The sequence below is a fragment of the Petaurus breviceps genome, unplaced genomic scaffold (genome assembly GCF_028583685.1).
Source record: "Petaurus breviceps papuanus isolate PSGF00001 unplaced genomic scaffold, PetGlider_PUasm1.0 90769, whole genome shotgun sequence".
Lineage (NCBI taxonomy): Eukaryota > Metazoa > Chordata > Mammalia > Diprotodontia > Petauridae > Petaurus > Petaurus breviceps.
In genome coordinates, this window is record NW_027187341.1 from 17,990,897 (window position 1) to 18,009,929 (window position 19,033).

The 19,033-nt window shown below is 39.0% G+C and overlaps 1 protein-coding gene across 1 annotated transcript in view; it reads right to left on the reverse strand.

Moving 5' to 3' along the window:
• The window catches only part of MPP4 (MAGUK p55 scaffold protein 4), a gene marked incomplete at its 5' end in the record, with an annotated part of 54,465 nt that overhangs the window by 32,414 nt on the left and 3,018 nt on the right, over positions 1-19,033 (reverse strand). The window contains 6 exons of the mRNA XM_069068825.1: positions 345-544; positions 1,696-1,767; positions 6,413-6,498; positions 10,704-10,785; positions 12,585-12,716; positions 18,444-18,524. Coding sequence (XP_068924926.1) covers positions 345-544; positions 1,696-1,767; positions 6,413-6,498; positions 10,704-10,785; positions 12,585-12,716; positions 18,444-18,524 — 653 coding nt within the window. The remainder of the gene's footprint in view (positions 1-344; positions 545-1,695; positions 1,768-6,412; positions 6,499-10,703; positions 10,786-12,584; positions 12,717-18,443; positions 18,525-19,033) is intronic.

A 19,033-nucleotide genomic window follows, 5' to 3' on the forward strand; every position in this document is an offset into this window, starting at 1 on the left:
CTTCCCTTCCCTTCCCTTCCCTTCCCTTCCCTTCCCTTCCCTTCCCTGCCCTGCCCTGCCCTGCCCTGCCCTGCCCTGCCCTGCCCTTCTCTTTTTTCTCTCCTCCACTCACTTTCCCTCCTCTCCTCTTCTTCTCATTCTCTTTCTCTCTACCATCTTAAATACAATAGAAGCCTAAGCAAAACTCAATTTTGCTGCTCCTTACAGTCTTTAAGTAAGGCTACTTACTTTGCCCAGCCCTGCCTCACTTAAATCCAATTCACTTGCATGTCATGGCATCACCTCCCTGATGTCATGATCCTCTTGAAGAATGAAGGACAGATAACAACAATCAGTTCCCTTACCTCTTCAGAAGGTGATTAGAAGGGATGAGACCAGCACAGGCACCAAAGTCAGAGACCTTCCTGGCCTGCCACCAGAGGGAGTCATTCCGATCCACAATCTGGAGGATCTCCCCCTTTTGGAATGGCAAGCCAGCATCTGCACAAGGGATAATGGGATCCTCCCAGGGACAGTACTTGGCCATAGTTCGAACATAAACATGCTGAAAAGCATATAGTTACACCATCAGAAGAACTTTACCTACAAGTATAAATCAATTCTTCTAGGCCTCTAGTGCCCTCTTCATACTCATTTTCTCCTTTCTCTCTATCTTTACTTCTATTCCCATAAAAGGGGTCACTGGTTATAAATTAGACTTGTAATATGTGAGGAGGGGGGACCGTCTAACCTCCTCCCAAGAAGGTAGACAGGAAGTGGTACAGTTGTAAAGGCAAACCCATACCTTCCACTCCTCTTACATGTTTCTCTTAAGCATATGCACCCCTTTTTTCTAGATCTTTAACAAAAGCATCAAACTCTTATCTATTAAGGTTCCACTTGATTCAAGCCTTGAAATTAGCATGAATAATCAGGTATTCTTCCTATTAAAAGCCCTTGAGACACCCTCACTAAATCTGTTTGAATATTATCCTTTAGGCTAAGTCTATCATTGTGGTTATAGTGGAAGTACCAACAAACCCTTAAATGCAGTGCAGGAGTAGAAAGCCCTTTATTCACTCTTCTTGTTAGGGTAGAATCCAAACTCTTTAATACCATTATAAACTCACAGAGGGCTTCTCACAGCAGGTTTATATTACTACAGTCTCTAATTCAATTCTAAATCAGTATGATGGCTATTAATGTGGTTACTGATCATAATTACTAATAATAGCCATAAAATTGGTGATCATATTTTTTGATACACGAACTAACTGCACACCAGCATTCTGAAACATGAAGATTACTATCTTCAGTAACCCCATCCTTTTTTTCTTTTTAAGTAACCCCATCCTTAATACAATTGTCCTACTGTATTATTAGACCCAATGCCATCACATAGATATTTTGCTCAACCAAATTGCATATTTCTCTCAAGGCCTTTCCTTGATGAGTTCTTCATTCTATTGTTTGTGTTTTCTCATTTTGCCTCTGATATCATGAGTCTCCGAGTAAGAAATATGCTACATTCCACTCAAAAGACATTTATCAAGTATTCCCTACATACCAGGCATTGTGCTAGGTGTTGGGGCTACAAAAACAAAAAATAAATAATCTCTGCACCCAAGTTGCTAAAGATACCAGCATTGGATACAATTTCTGACAACTTTTACTGTGGCATATCTAACCTGGAGAAATGATCCATTGAAGTCTTACCGTTGTTTGGTTATTAATGGGGCGATCAGAAACTGGGACCACTTTGAACATGATTGTGCCATGAGACATAGCCTAGAAAATTTCAAAGGCAGAACTTATTATAGAATTCTAATCTATTGGTCTTAGATCAATAAAAATGAGCTTTCCCCTGGCCTGGCAACATGCCCCACAGCATTGTCCTGGGATTTTTGTCCATGAGAACCAAATTAAGATCTCAGTTTTCTTCACCCATTGGTCAATGTTTCAAGGGAGCCTTATATCCAAGTTCCATGGTCTCTCTTCACACCTGCTACAACAGTTTTAGGAGCCTCCCCAAATAAATTTTATTCCTTTGTCTAACCCTGCAAAATATACCCTTAGTAGTTTGGCATAATACCAAATATGTAAAATAATTGAAGTAGTTTTGTCATTTTTATGATACTGATGCAGCTCAGTCATAAATACCAAATATTCCTCCAGTTATCTACGTTGTTCCTAAATTTTTAAGGAGCATTTTGCCTTTTTATAGCTCTATTTCTCTTGTGTGGGTATTATCTATGTAATTCCACCCATGTGGGTCCTGAGTGTGTTTTTGAGACTGATTCTCAGATATTTTATGTGTTTATGGTTATTTTAAATGGGACTTTCTATTATTACCTTCTGGATTTCATTATCAGTAAACAGAAATGCTGTTGTTTTTGGTGGATTTATTTTGTATACTAATTGTTTCAGTTAGTTTCTCTGCTGATTCCCTAGAATTTTCTAGGTAAACCACCATATCATCAGCAAATAGGAGCAGTTTTTACTCTGCTTTGCCTAATTTCTTTTTCTTGTGGAATTGCTATTGCTAGCAAATAACAGCAGGGAAAGAGAATATACTTCCTTTACTTCTGTATTTACTGGGTATAATGGCAACCACACTGGCATACTGTGATAGTAATGGCAATTAAAGATTCCCCTGTATTGGCTTGGTTTTCAAATTGATTGTGTTAAAACCCAGAGTTTGTTAATCCCACCTGTGGGATGGGCTTGTTGATGTGAAAAGAAAGTCCTGAACTGGGAGGAGCTGGTGATGTAGATTGGGAGAGACACTAGAGAGAGGCGGAAGATCTTTTTGGAAGCAGCACCTCGTGGAGAGAGAGAGAGAGACTAAGAGAATTGCTGGTGGCCGCTTTGAATTGCCCTGGACTTTTGAGACCTGCCCCCTGAGCTGCCAAGGACTGAGGAGACATGGCTGTTTTGCTGGTACTTTGTCTGTCTGTTTTGATGTTGTTTTGCCAGATTTGTCCACTGGTGAAAGACAGTCCTTTTGTTGAAGAAGTCCTGGAACCTGGCTGTTCGCTAAGAAGCCCTGAGACTGTCCTGCAGACAGAGAGTGAATACTGTCCACTGGTGAGGGACAGTACTGTTGTTGCAGGGGTCTGGAGACTGTCCTGCAGACAGAATGAATACTGTCCACTGGTGAAGGACAGTGCTGTTGTTGCAGGGGTCTGGGAGCCTTTCTGTTGGTTCAGAAGCCCTGAAGAAGGATTTTCTTGTTGTATGTTTACAGAAATCCTGGGAGAGGGCTTTGCTAATGTGTTCAGGGGTTCTAGGACTGTTCTACAGACAGAGGATAAATTCATGAAGAGACTGGCAATGTATCTTATGGCCTTGCTAAGCCTTGTCTCCCCAGGAACTAAGATTGCTGAGAACTTGCCTGTGTCAAGATGAAGAAAAGACCTCCATTTGGGTATTAAGTGCTGTGTTTAAACTTGATGTAACTCTGGGGTAGATTCAATTGTGATCCAAGGGGTGGGGAACTTTTGACCTTATTGTGCTCTGTGATTGACAAATGAAGGTACTTTACCTATGTTTGGAAACTAATCGCCATTTGAGAAGAGGGGTTTTGTGGTGGACTTAATTAAGGTATAGCCTAGGGGTGGAGTAGTATTTAGAACAGGGACTTTGTAATTGATTGAATGATTGGAAGATCCTGGGGTGGGGTAGTACTTGGGGATTATTTAATCACACTTAGTAAATGCTGTATTTTGAATGAAGTCATGTTTTGATCTTCTCTGTTCTTGGTTTATCACTGAATAAAATAGAGAGCACCTATGCTGGTATTTTGAACCTGGGAAGTTGCCTTTCCTTGGCATTACATTACACATACCCAGGATGGCTGCTAGCTCAGGTTCTTAGATCTGCCTTACTAGGAAAGACAGCTATTTTAGGGGTCAACAATCTTTTTAAAATTACACTCATTAGTTTAAGGTAAAAGTCAGCACCCTGAACTTCAGAGAAAATTCAAACAAAGAAAATAGAGAAAATACAAGCAGAGAAATAAAAACTAACAGACAGGGCTTCTAACTGACTGAGAAATTAGCAAATCCAACTGTCTGACCAAGGCAATAGATATATAATTATCAGAGAGAGAAGCACCAGCATCTGGGTTTTTCAAAGCTGGGGGGCTCCTTTGCAGATACCCAGAGTCTCATCTGATCAAATCACAAAAACACTCTTCCAGTGAGTGAGCACCAAAGCAAAATGCTAAATTTAAAGTATATATTCACTTCTTCAGGGTCAGATAGCATCACAACCCTAAAGACCCACTGCATAATTACAAAGTAACAAAAGGTGTGGGCCTTCCTGAAAAACAATGGACTCCACATGAGGCTTATTAATGGGTGGGAAGATCTTATATTCCATTAACATTACACTAGGAAACCCTTTGCATATAAGGTTAGCTTTTGGATTTAGGAATATTATTTATTATGTTAAGAAAAGGTCTTATGCCTATGCTTCATAGGGTTTTAAGCATAAGTGAATGCTATACTTTGTCAAAGGTTTTACCTACATCTATTGATATAATAATGAGTTTTAGGGTGTTTTAATTTTTAATATGTTAGTTATATTAGTTGTTTGCCTCATACTGAATCATACAACTCTAGTATAAACCCAACTTGATAATGAATTAATTGTTGGACAAATTTTTATAGGTTTTTTTGGCCGGAATTTTAATAAAAAGTTTGAATCAATATTTACTATGATATTGATTTATAGATTTATAAAGAATATTAAGAACAGAACTTGAAGTCAGGAGAACCTGAGTTTAAAGTATCAAATATTTACCATCTGGGAGATCCTGTCTGAATCACTTACCCTCTCTCATTCACAATTTTCCCATCTGTAAAATATTGATGATAATAATAGCAAATACATCACAGAACTGTTGTGAATGAGACAAAATATTTAAAGCATTTTGCATACCTTAAAGCCCTAAATAAATACAATTATTTTAAATTACTTTTATTTCTATTTTATCTTTCTCTCCTTTATGTATTAATACTATATTTATCTCATAGGAGGATTTTTGTAGACAAATTATTTGAGAATAATTTGTGTAACATATGTATGAATTATTTTTTAAAAGTTTGAGAGAATTCTCCTATAGTTCTTCTGGGCCAGAGACTTTTTCTTGGTAGTTCCTTTATGGATACTTTAATTTCTTTGTCTAAAATGGATTAAAATCTGTATTTAGTGTTCTGTTAATTCGGGTATTTTACATTTCAGAGATAATCTTTTCCTTTAAATTCTCAGTGTTGCTGGCATATAATTGCATTTTTAATAATTGTGTTTATTTCTTCCATGTTGTGATTTCACCCTGAACATTTTTCATTGATGATTTTCCTTCTTTGTAGTCAAAGTGGCTTACAGATTTATCTTTTTAAAAAAAATCTCTTCAAAGAACTATTAGTTTTAGTTTTCAATTCTATAGTCATTTGTTTTCAACTTATTATATCCCTCCGATATTTAAAATTTTGTCTTGTTTGTTTATTTTGGATTTATTTGTGGGTTTTCTAATTTTTAAATTACACATTTAATTAATTCTCTCTTCTACTGTGTTCACATATGTTTTTAACATACATGACACAATTTTCCTCTGAGGATTTTTTTTTGCATCCCAGAAATTTGGTGTACAATTTTATAATTATAATTGTCTTTTACAAAGTTATTGTTTCTATTACTTGACTTTTGATCTACTGATTGTTCAGGATGCCATCATTAAGTCTTCATTTAGATCCATCTTTTTCTTGTGCTCTCTATGTTGATTGCTATTTCCATGTTGTTTTTGTGTTTACTAGTTTGATTGTGTCCTTCCTCTGACACATAAAGGCTGTGCAACACTATGTAAATCATTTAATCTCTCAGTGCCCTAGGCAACTCTGCGGCACACAAGTCACCATTATGTTCTATTTCATATATCACGCCACTCTCAGTATTGTATGAAGATGGCATTTTAAAGCTTGCAGAGTTTTACATGTGTTATCTCATTTAATCCTCACAACAACCCTGGGAAGCAGATATTATATCATTCTTCCCATTTTACAGATGAGGAAACTAAAGCTGATAGAGATTTAAGTCAGAGATATCAAACTGAAGGCCACAGCACACAGTGTGCAGACCTGAGTCAGATTTTAATATAATTGGGAAATATTTTTTAAAAATAAATAAAAATACAACAAAACATAAATAACAGTACATTTTAAAACTAAGTCAACATGCAACCTTCAAATACACTTATGAAGGGTCATCTTTTCTATTTGAGTTTGACACCAGTGGTTTAAGTGACTTGCCCAAGGCCAAATTTGGACTCAGGTTTTCCTGACTCCAGTCTGGTACTGTCTTCACTGCACCCCACGAACTAATTATGAGGGGAAAAAGGGGAGGGGAGGGGAGGGAAGGGAAAGATTGATACCAGGATATGGATCACTTGTTCTGGTTCAAGTCCCTCTACTGAAATGCCGTTCACTTCCACCAATTTGTCTCCAGCATAGAGCAGCCCTAGACAAATGGAAACACAGGATAAATATGGTGTGATTGGGATATAGATGGGAATTGGTGGGAAGGATGCCTGAGGCTCTCAGGGGTACAAAGAAAAGCATCAAAAACAGAAACAGGTGAAAAAAAGAAGGAAAGAAGTGCTATCATAGGGATGAATTTCATCAAAGCATACAATGCAAATGGGGGGGGGGGTAGAAAAGATCCACAAGGGCGCCTAGTCCAAGGTATATCTGAAAAGGAATTTTCTTTACAACATTCTGCTTGATGACATCTAGTGACCAAGGGGCATTCACAATCGCTTGAGGCCATTCCACTTGGAGACAGCAATAAAGGAAACTTTTCTTTATCCTGACTCGCTCCTTGTTTTGTCCTCTGGGACCAGGCAAAACAAGTCAATTGCCTTCACATACTTGGAATCACATATCATACCATTTCCTTTCCCCATCTTCTCTTCTCCAGGCCAGATTCTCTCAACTGATCTTTGTATGATATGGTTCCTAATCCCCTTACCCTATTGATCACCCTCCCCTAGATCATAGGATAATAGATTTCAAGTTGGAAGGGAACTTAGAAATCATCTAGGCCAACCCCTTCATTTTACAGATAGAGAAACTGAGGCCCAGGGAATTTAAGTCACTTGCCCAAGGTCATACAGGTAGTAAGTACATAGCAGAGCTGGGTTTCAAACTTAGGTCTTCTAATTCTAATTGCCTTTGGTCACACTCCAATTTGTCAAAATTCATACTAAATTGTGGCATCCAGAACTGAACAGAACATTACAGGTGTGGTCTAATGCGGCCCAGTACAATAGGTTTACTCGTTGGTCCCCTTGTTCTAAACATTGCCACTCTTTATGGTACCCATCATAATAACGCTTTCACAGAGGTTAAGACATTTACTGAAATAAGTATTCAGTGTATAGAAGTACATGCTTTTCTAAAAGCAGCATCCTTTATATGATCCCAAAGTTCTTCCTAATCTAGAGTTTTACCTACCTTATGGAGCAATTGTGAGGAAAGAGTTTTGTGATCCCAAGTACAAATGCAAGTTATTGCCATCATAATCATTAGTATAATGGTGATTATCATCATTAGTACTAATTGTACAGTGCATATTTGGCATATTCTCTGGAGTCTAGGGCCCTAGGTTCAAATATAGCCTCTGACATTAAGTATCTATGTAACCTAGAGCAATGGGGGTAGCAGTGGATAGATTGCTGGGCCTGGAATCAGGGAGACTTATCTTCCTGAGTTCAAGTCCAGCCTCAGACACTTACTAGCTCTGTGACCCTATGAAAGTCACTTAATTCTGCCTCAGTTTCCTTATATGTCAAATGAGCCGGAGAAGGAAATGGCAAACCACACTTGTATCTTTACCAAGAAAAATCCAGATGGGCTCACAAAGAGTCAGATACAACTGAAAACAGTAATCTAGGGCAAATCACTTTATCTCCTTGGGCTTCAGTTCCCTCCTCTCTAAAATGAACATAGACATTCTGGCTGTTCTGTCTGTTCTGGCTCCAGGTACATGATCCTACACTCATTCACACTTTATAATGAGCAAATAGCAGATTAGCTTTTTCCATCAATTACTTCTCAGTTTAATATTTGTTAAATTCACAGTACAGATTTGCTGGGCTCAGCAACAGTTGTCAGGGGAATATTTTTCAAGAGGCTGCTTCCCCTCACTGACCCCAGCCTGATCTCGTCGTGACGTTTGTCAAATCTGCTTCTTCTCTTTGTCATCTAGTCAGTCAGCCCTAGCCCTCCAATCAGTCAATGTAGTGACAGGGTCCCCTTCTTATCATCTGCCTTCAGGCCAAACCCCCAAATATCTGCAAAGCTGGGGAGAAAGGCAGGAGAAAGTGAAATACAGTCAAGATTTTCTTTAAATGTTGCACTTTTGTTGGTTCATTTCTTGACCTTGATCTTGACTCATTCTTCCTTGTTTCTGAACTTCAGACAGAAAGGTTTGGTTTTTTGGGGGAGGGGGAGGGGTCAGACATCTTTGTGTTTAAGTTCAAAGTTTAACAGTTTCTATTGTGGCTTCATGGATATTTTTCTCTCTGGGGACACTGTGGAGAGCAACAAGGTTACAAAAAATATATTTATAAGATTATGGGATTTAGATCTTATAGTCCCATTCTCTCACTTTATGGACAAGGGAAACTAACCCCCAGGGAGATAAAGTGATTTTTTGCTTATATTAGAAAATAGCAGAATCAGGATTTGAACCCAGAAAGGTTAACTTCAAATTGAAGATTCTTGTTATATTAAACCACAGTTGCCTCACACCATAGTTACATAATAGATAGAACTAAAGATATAATTTTGAAAATCTTCAATATGGAGGTCCTCATTGGAGGCCTGTCTTCTTTTCTCTTTGCTTCTTTGTTTCTTTGTTTCCTTCCTTCTTTCTTCCTCCCTCCCTCCCTCCCTTCCTTCCTTTCCTTTCCTTCTTTCTTTCTTTCTCTTTCTTTCCTTCTTTTTCTTCCTTCCTTCCTTCCTTCCTTCCTTCCTTCCTTTCTTTCTTTCTTTCTTTCTTTCTTTCTTTCTTTCTTTCTTTCTTTCTTTCTTTCTTTCTTTCTTTCTTTCTTTCTTTCCTTCTTTCTTTCAAACACTTATTTTCTACCAATGATGCTATATAGCTACAAATTATGGAATAGCACAGTCTTAAAAGACTGGAAATTGTAGTTCACACAAAGGTGGGTATAGGTAGGTTTTGGCATATTACCAACAATGACTTGGTGTACCCCAGTTGTGACTCAGGCTGGTCCTGTTGTTTAGGTTTGGGATTGGAATGAAACGAGACCATCCTAAACTATCGAACAGTAAACGAAGGGAGGGTGCTTAACCACAGCATAGACTACCATTTTGTTTAGGTGTGACCATGTGCTAGGCACTGTCCTAAGCACTGAGCAGTACAAAAGGAAAGCAAAATGTGTAGCTTCTCAGCCTTCGCCATGGTTGGTCTGTGGGTGTCAAGTCTGAGGAAGGGGCATTTGACTCCACATATAGGTGACCTTTGTAAGAAAGCTATACTCCTGATTCAAGCCTTAGTACCCCAGGACTAATTGAGTCTTGGGACAGCTTCAAAAACTCTTAAGGAAAAACTAACATAGTCTTTAGAGGGAAGAAGCTTGGGAAAAACCAACCCCAGACTATATATACCAGGCCCCTTGTAGATATCGCTGTTATAATTTATACAACAGAAGCGCTATCAGTACTCATATTAAGGATATTTAGGACCAAAAGGAGAGGAATATGTATCAAGAGTGAGAAGTGACAGATGGATGACTAAAGTGTTGTATGGATATGTATGAAATTGTAAAAACAAACAAACAAATGAACAAACAAACAAGGCAGATCTCCAACAAGTTGGATAGATCCCCTTTCAGATGGTTTATAGAAAGGCATGGATAAGAATGACAATTTTACATTAGCTCACAACCACAGATTAAGAGCCAGAAGAGACCTTAGAGGTCATTAAGTCATCATTTTGCAGATGAGGAAACTGAGGGTCAAAGAGATTAAATGACTTGACTTGTCTAGGTCACATAGCAGATTATAAGTGCTTGAGGTAGGATTTGTACCCATATTCTTTCTGACTCCAGGTCAGAAAGTTCATTCTATCCACTGTACAAAGCCTCATAAATGAAAAATATTTTGACTGACAGAATTCAATCTGTTCCAGTGCATGAAGCACACATAGGGGTGAGATCACCCCTTCACTGAAGTATTAAAATATTAAGTTGAAGGCATTCACATGGATAAGCTCTCCAAAGGCAGGAAGGAAGGAAGGAAGGAAGGAAGGAAGGAAGGAAGGAAGGAAGGAAGGAAAGAGGGTTGAGAAAGAACATGGGGTCTAGAACAGAACTTTGGGAAATGCCCACATTTGGAGGGAGAAAATCAACTGTGAAAGAAACAAAAGAAGATGATAGCTAGAAGGGGGCAGCAGGGTAAAGTAAAGACATTTTTAAGGTAGAGGAGAAGTGAATATGTACAAAGACTAAGGAAGCAGAGATAATGGTGAAAGATGGTAGAGGGGAGGTTCTTTAGGGGGACCTTGTTCCATGGCTACTTATGCCAGTCAAGGACAGTTCTTCACTTTCTGAGGGGTCACCATCTGATCCCAAGGCACATTGGAGAGAAAATTGAAGTTATTTAATCTTCACACAATCACAAACCATCAAAATTCCAACTTACCACTCCTGTCAGCAAGTCCACCATGGATTATCCTGGCCACCGTGATATCCCCTGTTATCTCATGGCGCTTGATGGTGGCACCCTGAGAAAAGAGAACCACAAGATACACTTTTAATTCAGTGTACTTGGACTGCTTGGAGTCACATGTTTCTTACTTTGTATGCAAGGTAATCTCTAGTATCTGGGAGAAGAAAAATCACATAAAAATGCACAGAGATGATAATTAAACCTATAGGAGCTGATGAGATAATCAAGGGAGAGAGTCTGAAGATTGTAGTGAATTGAATTCACAGAATTTTAAAGGTAGAAGGGAACTCTATGGCCATCTGGTCTGACTCATCCCTAAAAGGGATCCCTAGTATAACATACTAAACCAGTGGGCAACAAGCCTGTGCTTAAAGATTTCTCATGAGGCAGAGTCCACTCCATCCTCAGGCAGCCTATTTCACTTTTGGTCAGCTCTGATTTTCAGGAAGTTTTTCTTGATAGCTGGCCTCAGTTTACCTCTTCTACCTGTTGTTTCCGGTTCTGCCCTTGGAGGCCAAAGGGGAGATCCACCCTTTAGGACTAATCTTTGCTCCGTATGATGGCCCTTCAGATTCTTGAATGCTGCACAGGATTATGTCTCCTTTGAGTCTTAATTTCTTCAGAATAGTCATTCCCAGCTCCTTTAGTTGGTCTTCGTGTGCAAATGTACCCAACAGTCCACATGTTGGTGGTTTCCCCCACGGATGAATATCGGTCCAGTTCATCAATGTTCTATATAAATTGTGGCACCCAGAACAAAACACAGTACTCTATATGCACGCTGACAAGGGCAAAGTACAGAGGGGCTCATACCTCCTTATCCCTGGAATCTAAGTCTCTCTTAACACTGCCTCAAGAATGACTTTTTTTCTTAAACTTCCACATTTTACTGCTAATTCATATTGAATACACCAAGTCCTGAATCTCTTTCAGATGAAATGCTGTCTAGCCTTGCCTTCCTCATTCATTTCTTGTGAAGCTGATTTCCTTAGACAAACTATAAGCTTTCACAGTTATTACTATTGAATTTAATTTTTTTTTAAAGATCTAGCCCAATGCTTTAGTCACTCAAGGTCTTTATGGGTCCTAACTCTGTTACCCAGTCTGTCATTCCTAATTTGTGCTGTTTGACAATTGCTTAGCATGCCTTAGCATGCCCACTAAGCCTTTATACAAGCCCTTATAAAAAGGTGAGAACAACAAAGGTCCAAATACAGATCCCTGGGCCTCCTACCCAGTTGACATAGAACCATTAACTACTTGAGTCTGGCCAATCAGGTAGTTTGAAATCTATTTAATTGTCTAATCCACATCTTTCCATCTCTCTTGTAAGAATATTGCCCTGTCAGTTCAGTTGTGCCTGACTCTTCATGACTCATGGACCATACTGACCATGGAGTTTTCTTGACAAAGCTACTGGAATGGTTTGCCATTTCCCTCTCCAATATAAGAATATTAGGAGATATCGTATTGGATGCTTTGCTAAGAACTTTGCTTATTTCAATTAAATGACATGTAACAGAGCGATTAAAAGAAAGCACAGGTCAATCACCAAAACAAAGAAATAAAAAGACACAAGCTCTCACATCTTATACCTTGCTGCATGGACAGAGAACAGTAAATGAAAATCTCTAGTCAGGGCAAACATTAAGAAATTCAGCATATTTGAAAGCAGAAGCAAGTGATGTTTAAAGAGGCGAAAACCTTTTATGGCTAACACAATTTCCCTCCAAATTTTCTGAATGCTTGTAGTTTAATTTTCACCAACCACGGACATAGTGTCCATGCAGCCCCTCTAGAGAATCTAATCTCTGTAGCACATTTCAAAATTCAAACATCCAAAGACTTTCTTACCAGGGGCTGCTTATTTTTCACCAAACAGACAATCCTCAAAGCTTCCTCATTCTCAGGGATGTCATCAGGCAGCGGGGGAAGAACAGGCTCAAAATCTTTCTGAGCCACGGTATCATGGGCATTTAGTAAGGCCTGGCAGAGGAGAATAAAAACACAAGCCACGATCACCCTGAGCAATGTGTCCATCCCCAAAATCAGTTAGCCCCAAGCAACATGATATGTGGCACACAGCACACAAGTCCTCCTGCTGATTAATTCCTACTAAAAATTCATGATTCTAGGATTCTGGGTGGTAATCTCATTTCTTGGAAGCCCAGGTAACATAAACCATAGACTGAAACTAGTCCACGTTGCTCATGTGGAGTTTGAATTACAAAATATTCTATGCAATAGCTTTCCCAATACAAATAGATGGATAATTTTTCGCCACTGGATTAGATATCCGCTACGAGCAAAGGACCAACAGATTTTCCTCTGTCGGACTTTTGATTACTACAAAATTTTTCTGTGACAACTATATAAAAAATTGTCCAAATGACTATATGAAAAATGTTGATGAAGTAACTCAAGTTTTAGCAAAGTTTTTTTTTTAAGTGGAAACAGTTGATATTTGAAGGAATGGACCTACCAATAGTCTGCTGTTGGACACATAAATGGACCCAGCCATTCTGGAAAATAATTTGGAATTGTGGTGTTCGTAGACTATGTTGATACTAGGTTTATATACCTGAAGAGGTCAATGGCAGAAATGAATGCTCCATATATTACTAACGATACTTTTTGTCATCGCAAAAATAATAGCAGGGGTGCCTATCAATTGGGGAATGATTGAATAAATTGTGGTATATGAACATAATAGAATGTTATTGTGTAGTAAGAAACAGTAAGTCTTAGGAAGTCAGAGAAACATGGGGGAGACTTATGAAGGAACACAGCAGAGTCATAACAACAATATACAGTCAGTTCCGTAATTATAGTTGTTTAGAAAATGTGAATTTATTTCAATGTAATTGAAATATTAGGGAACAATTTGAGTATGACAAAGGTTTCTTGTTTGCATATGTGTGATTTAATCTTCAAGAAATAGTAGTTGAACACAGAAAATTACAAGCAGCTGAACTAAGCCATAAGGAATACACAAAATGCACACACACACACACACACACACACACACACACACACACCCTCAAACATCTACCAGCTATCTCAGTTTACCACCTGTGTTATCCTCCAAGGCTGTGCTTTGCTATTCTTTTGCATTTGTGGACTTTTCTATATTAACCGCCCCCCCAAAAAAAAAAAACCCATGCATTCAAACATTCCCAGGACATTTAAGCTTCCTAGTTTAAAAATGTCAAGTAGTTCATACAGAAACTAACTATACTATGACTCCAGTAACTATTCTAAAAAATAGTTGGGAAGTTTCGGCCTCAAGAATGAGATGAACAAAATATTTGCCTCCTGTATTTGCAGAGGTGAAGGGGGGGGGCTAGGGGATTTGGAATATTGCATAGACTATTAGATTTAATTGATGTCTTGGTTATTTTTGCTGAATATTTTTTTTGTCTTCCTCCCCCCCACCCCCGCTTTGTCACAAGCAGTGGCTCATAATTTAAGGGAAATGGAAAAGACATGTTTAGAAATAAAGGTGGTATTGGGGAAACTAAGTGGCATGGTGGTTAGAGCAACTGGTCTTGGAGACAGAAGAACCTGAGTTCAAATTTGACCTCAGACACCTACTAGCTGTGTGACCCTGGGCAAGTCACTTAACCATAGTTGCCTCCAGAAAAATAAAAAAAAACTAAAGGTTATACTAAAATTAAAAACATCCGTAAAAGTTTTACAAATTAAAAGATAAAAGCCACTGAGACAAACTGTGGCAGAGAGGATAATGAGTTGCCCTCAGAGTATGGAAGGTCAAGATTCAGGTCCTGACTGATACAAATTGACTGTGCGACTCTGGAGTAGATAAGGTTAAAGAGGCAGGAAATGCTGGGAGATCTGAGCTCAAATCCAGATTCAAGCACTTACTTGCTATATTACCCTGGACAAAACCATCTGTTTACCTCAGTCTTCTTGTCTGTAGAAACCTTCCAGGGTTGTTGTGAGAATCTTAAATGAGGTGATATTTGTAAAGCACTTTATGGTGTCTAGCATTAGTATATGCTTGTTTCTTTCCTTAACACTCCCAGGCTGAGTTAAAGAACTATTGCTGATCTGGAGGGAAAGTTTATTGTCAAATGTGTTTTCTACGTTATCTAAATTTTGCAAGGAAGAAGGAGAAAAAGAAGGAGGAGGAGGAAGAGGAAGAGGAGAAAAGGAAGAAGGAGGAAGAGAGGAAGAAGAGGAAGAGGAGGAGGATGAAGAAGAATGGAGGAGGAGTCACCTATCACACTATACCACAAAAGAGAATCTGGGGTGAGCAGTTTCTTTTGATGACAAGACCCCTAACATTTCTGTAATCATTGGTTATGTTATTCTTCTTCTTCCTAAGAGATTGCTTAACAGACAGAACTTAATTGGAACTTTAGAAAACAACTTCGCTTTGTTCATGCTGTTCAGATTGTTGATAATAAATGTTTATCTTTTGCACTAGATGTTTGACTCATAGACTGCATTCCAAATACCATAAAGTGAATAAATTGGTATTTGCAGTATGCATCAGCACTAAAAAGTATTCTCCAAGAGCTGACTGATCACCATGACACTGTCAGTATATTAGCACACAATTCTTCACATAGTAAGCATTTAACAAATGCTTTATTCATTCATTCATTCATTATATGAATGTCTTTTCAAACCTAATTCCAAACTTGAGATATTCCAAGTTGTCTCATTTATTATAGAAAGCATTCTTGCAAAACACATTTCTTCCCAATTCTTAGAGATTTTGCCAGTGAAATGAAGAGAGGGAGGGACGATTTTACTATATCTCTTTTCTTCAGGACCCTGTCATCATCTGCCTGGATGCTTTAAAATTTGCACAGAACTTTACAGATACTATTTCATTTTATCCTCACAAAAACCCTGGGGGATAAGTGCTATTATTATTCTCATTTTATAGATGAGAAAACTGAGGGAGACAAGAATTTAACTAACTTCCCCAGAGTTACATAGGCAATAAGTGTTTGAAACTAGGTAAGGTCCAATGTTGAATGCACTGCACCACCCAGTGGCCACCTCTCATCACTGTTCTCTTGATTACTTGCTACGTAACATTCAGATAGGAAAACATCGATGTTCCAGCATCAAGATCAGCATGGTACAGTGGATGGAGCCTTGGGCTTGGAGCCAGAGAAAAACCTGAGTTCAAAACCTGCCTCGGACACTGACTAGCTGTATCTAATAAAAATTATTGTTATTTTTCACAGTAAAATCCTGGCTATTCAGGAACAAGATTCTTTTGGGAGGGGTGATGTGGGAGGAGGAGGAGAAGGGTGGAAAATTTGTCTTAAAATAGGAGTTAAAAATTCGTGCTCAGTTTGAATAATCTGAAAATGGATAAAGCCTGTCAATTTCATCCTTTTCCCTTTTTAATTACATGCAAAGATATTTGGTCAAAAAATCTGAAGAAAATTTCTTTCAAATGTAATTTGGATGGTATGTATATTTGAATCTAATTTTAATGGTAATGTACACTGAAAGCATCCCATTTAGTTTAATCAGTTTCATTTGGTAAAACTGAATTTTTAAAAATTGTTTAGAAATTTTATCTATCTTTGTCTATCATTTATTGTATCAGCAATGCCATATTCACAATGCCTATAGAGATTACAAATATGCTGATATAATTATCCATTAGAAAATACGTCATGTTTGCCATATGAGGAAATAAACTAGAAAATTTATTAAGATACCAAAAGACTGAGTCCCAAAACCAGAAAGTGAAAGCCATCAGAGTAGTTATGACATTGGCACAGGTAGATAAAGTAGAAAGCACCCACATTTTCAAGCCTTTAAAACAGAACAGGCTACCTCAGGCAAAGGTCCTCCTCTCCCCACTCACAGCAACCACCCAGCGTCCTGGAAGAGCGCTCCCAGCAGCTCCGGCCCCTGGCAGTCCTCAGCAGGAGTCCTTAGCAGAAAGTCCTTAGCAGTTCTAACTCAAAAAGGGCTTCGCGCTGCCACTGCCTCTGCTGCTGCCGCCGTCACCACCACCGCCAGCCACCGAAGGAACGCTAGCTTGGCTTCCGCTTCCTCTTGCTCCGCCCCTTCCTGCTACGTCAGCAAGTCCAACGGGGCATGGAAGATCTTTAAATCCCATAACCCTTACATTCGGCCCCAAGATCTTTCATGTCCCTTACTTGACAAAAATACAGTAGGAATAACTGGTGTCAACAAAATTTCACAACAATATAACAAGAATAGCACACAATAAACACAGAAAACCATATTTTAGGGTGGCGCTTGAGCACAAGCTCCCCATCATTCCCCCCACCCCGAACAAATGGGGCCCCAAAATCTTGTGGTAAGGGGTGAAGATCTCTTCTTCTATGGGATTTTAAAGATCTTGGGGCCGAATGTAATGCGAATGTAAATTTTAAAGATCTTCCCTACCCCTAGGCTAAAGTGCACCAGAAGCCTGGGGAGGGAGGCTTGTTTTTCAGTAGATACTTTTTGATTGGCCAGTGAGTCAATAAGGTTGTTACATTCTCTGAGCCAGGAGAAGGCTATATAAGCCCTGATGTGTAGCTTTGTTTTGGGACTCACTTTGAGAAATGTTCTGTGATTTGATCTGAATTCTGGGAAGCCGTTGTTGAGAGTCCCCCGGCTTTGAAAAACCCAGAATGTGGAAACCCAGATGTTGACTGGGTATGGATGTAATGGTTGGACAGTTTGGAAATCTGTCTACTTGATGTTTCTGTCTTGATAATTATGCCTGTATATTTTGAGGTTCAGGGTGCTGACCTTTTCTCCTGAAAAAGGTAAACGATATATGTCTGACTGATTAAAGTAAGCTTGTTAACCCATTTTGAGTTGCTTTCCTTTAACAAAGCAGATCCAAGAACCTGTGGTAGCTGCAAACCCTGAGGACGCTTGGGGTGCTTGCTGCTACATTTATATATCTCTATCTGTCATTTATCTATCATTTATCTGTCTCTATCATTTATCCATCATCTATAGATCATTTATTTATCTCTATCTATCTAGCCATCTATCTATTTATTGTTAAAAAGGTGTTAAGCAGAAGAAACCGTACTATCTGGACCATTCTCTTACACACTGGACCCTGGGTAAAGTTCCTTAACCTCTCTCAGCCTCAATTCCTTTATCTGTAAAATAGGTGGGAGGGTTAAACTTGATCTCACCAGGTCTAAATCTGATCCCATGATCCCATGTCAGGTTTACTAAAACCTGGCCAGGTCACATCTGAACAATGAGACTGAGTAAGCTTGAAATAACCCCCCTGGCATAAGGCATCCTAGATCAAAGCCTAAGTCAGGAGCTGTATATTCCAGGGTTACTTTTGTAGTTTACTGTCTGGGTGACCTTTGAGGGATCAGTTTCTCATCTACAAAATGAGGTGGTCAGTCTAGACAACCTCCAAGGTCTCTTCCAGCTCTGATGGTGTTGGATTCATATGCCTTCAAATATATTTGTGCCTCTTAAAAAAAAAGTGCTGATTACATTGTAAAGTTTCATCCCCTGAGATTTCCTCTGCCTCTAAAATTTTGTGATATTTAAATGCATGCTGTTTGTCTATTATAATGAAACTCCTCATCTGAGAGTACTTTGATCGTCACCTTTATGTATGCTTCTGATTTTTTAGGGGGTGCCCTCCCAGCCAGGCTCTTCTCTTGCCCCCTCCCCCTTCCCTTCCCTTCCCCCCACCGGCCCCCCCCAGGAGCCAGCACTAACCTGGAAGTGTTTGGCTTTTAGAACTTGTCTCAGTTCTCGGACCTCAGGTGACTGAGGAACTTCCCGCAACAACTCCACCACCTGGTTAATAGAATGGCATGGATTATGAAATTGATTATCTTCCTTTTATAGGGAGTCCCATTCCCAGCCAGGTAAAGCAGAGGGGTCAAACTGTGACCAGCGGCCACTCCTGAGTGTACCCTGAACCAGGTTAAAATATAATTGGGAAATATTTGACAAAATTAACAAAAAATATAATTAAACATAGGTAGTATATTTATACATTTTAAAACTAAGTCAATATGTGGCCTGCAGGCATCCTTCCCATAAGTGTTAGTGACCCCTGTATTTGAAGCCCTTAGCATTCATCTTTTATCTCAAGGTCTGGGCAGACTTTTTAATTCATTACTCTCCAGGATGAGCAGATAATGATTTTGGGTAGGACTAGCTGAGCCTGGAGGCTCAGGCCTGACAGTTCTGCAAGACTGTCTCAGTTCCTTCTCTAAGTGAATGGGGATGTTAGTATTTCCCCCCATTAGTGTCTTTAAAATAATCCTTGGTTAATATGACTCCCCTGTCCCCAGGTAAAA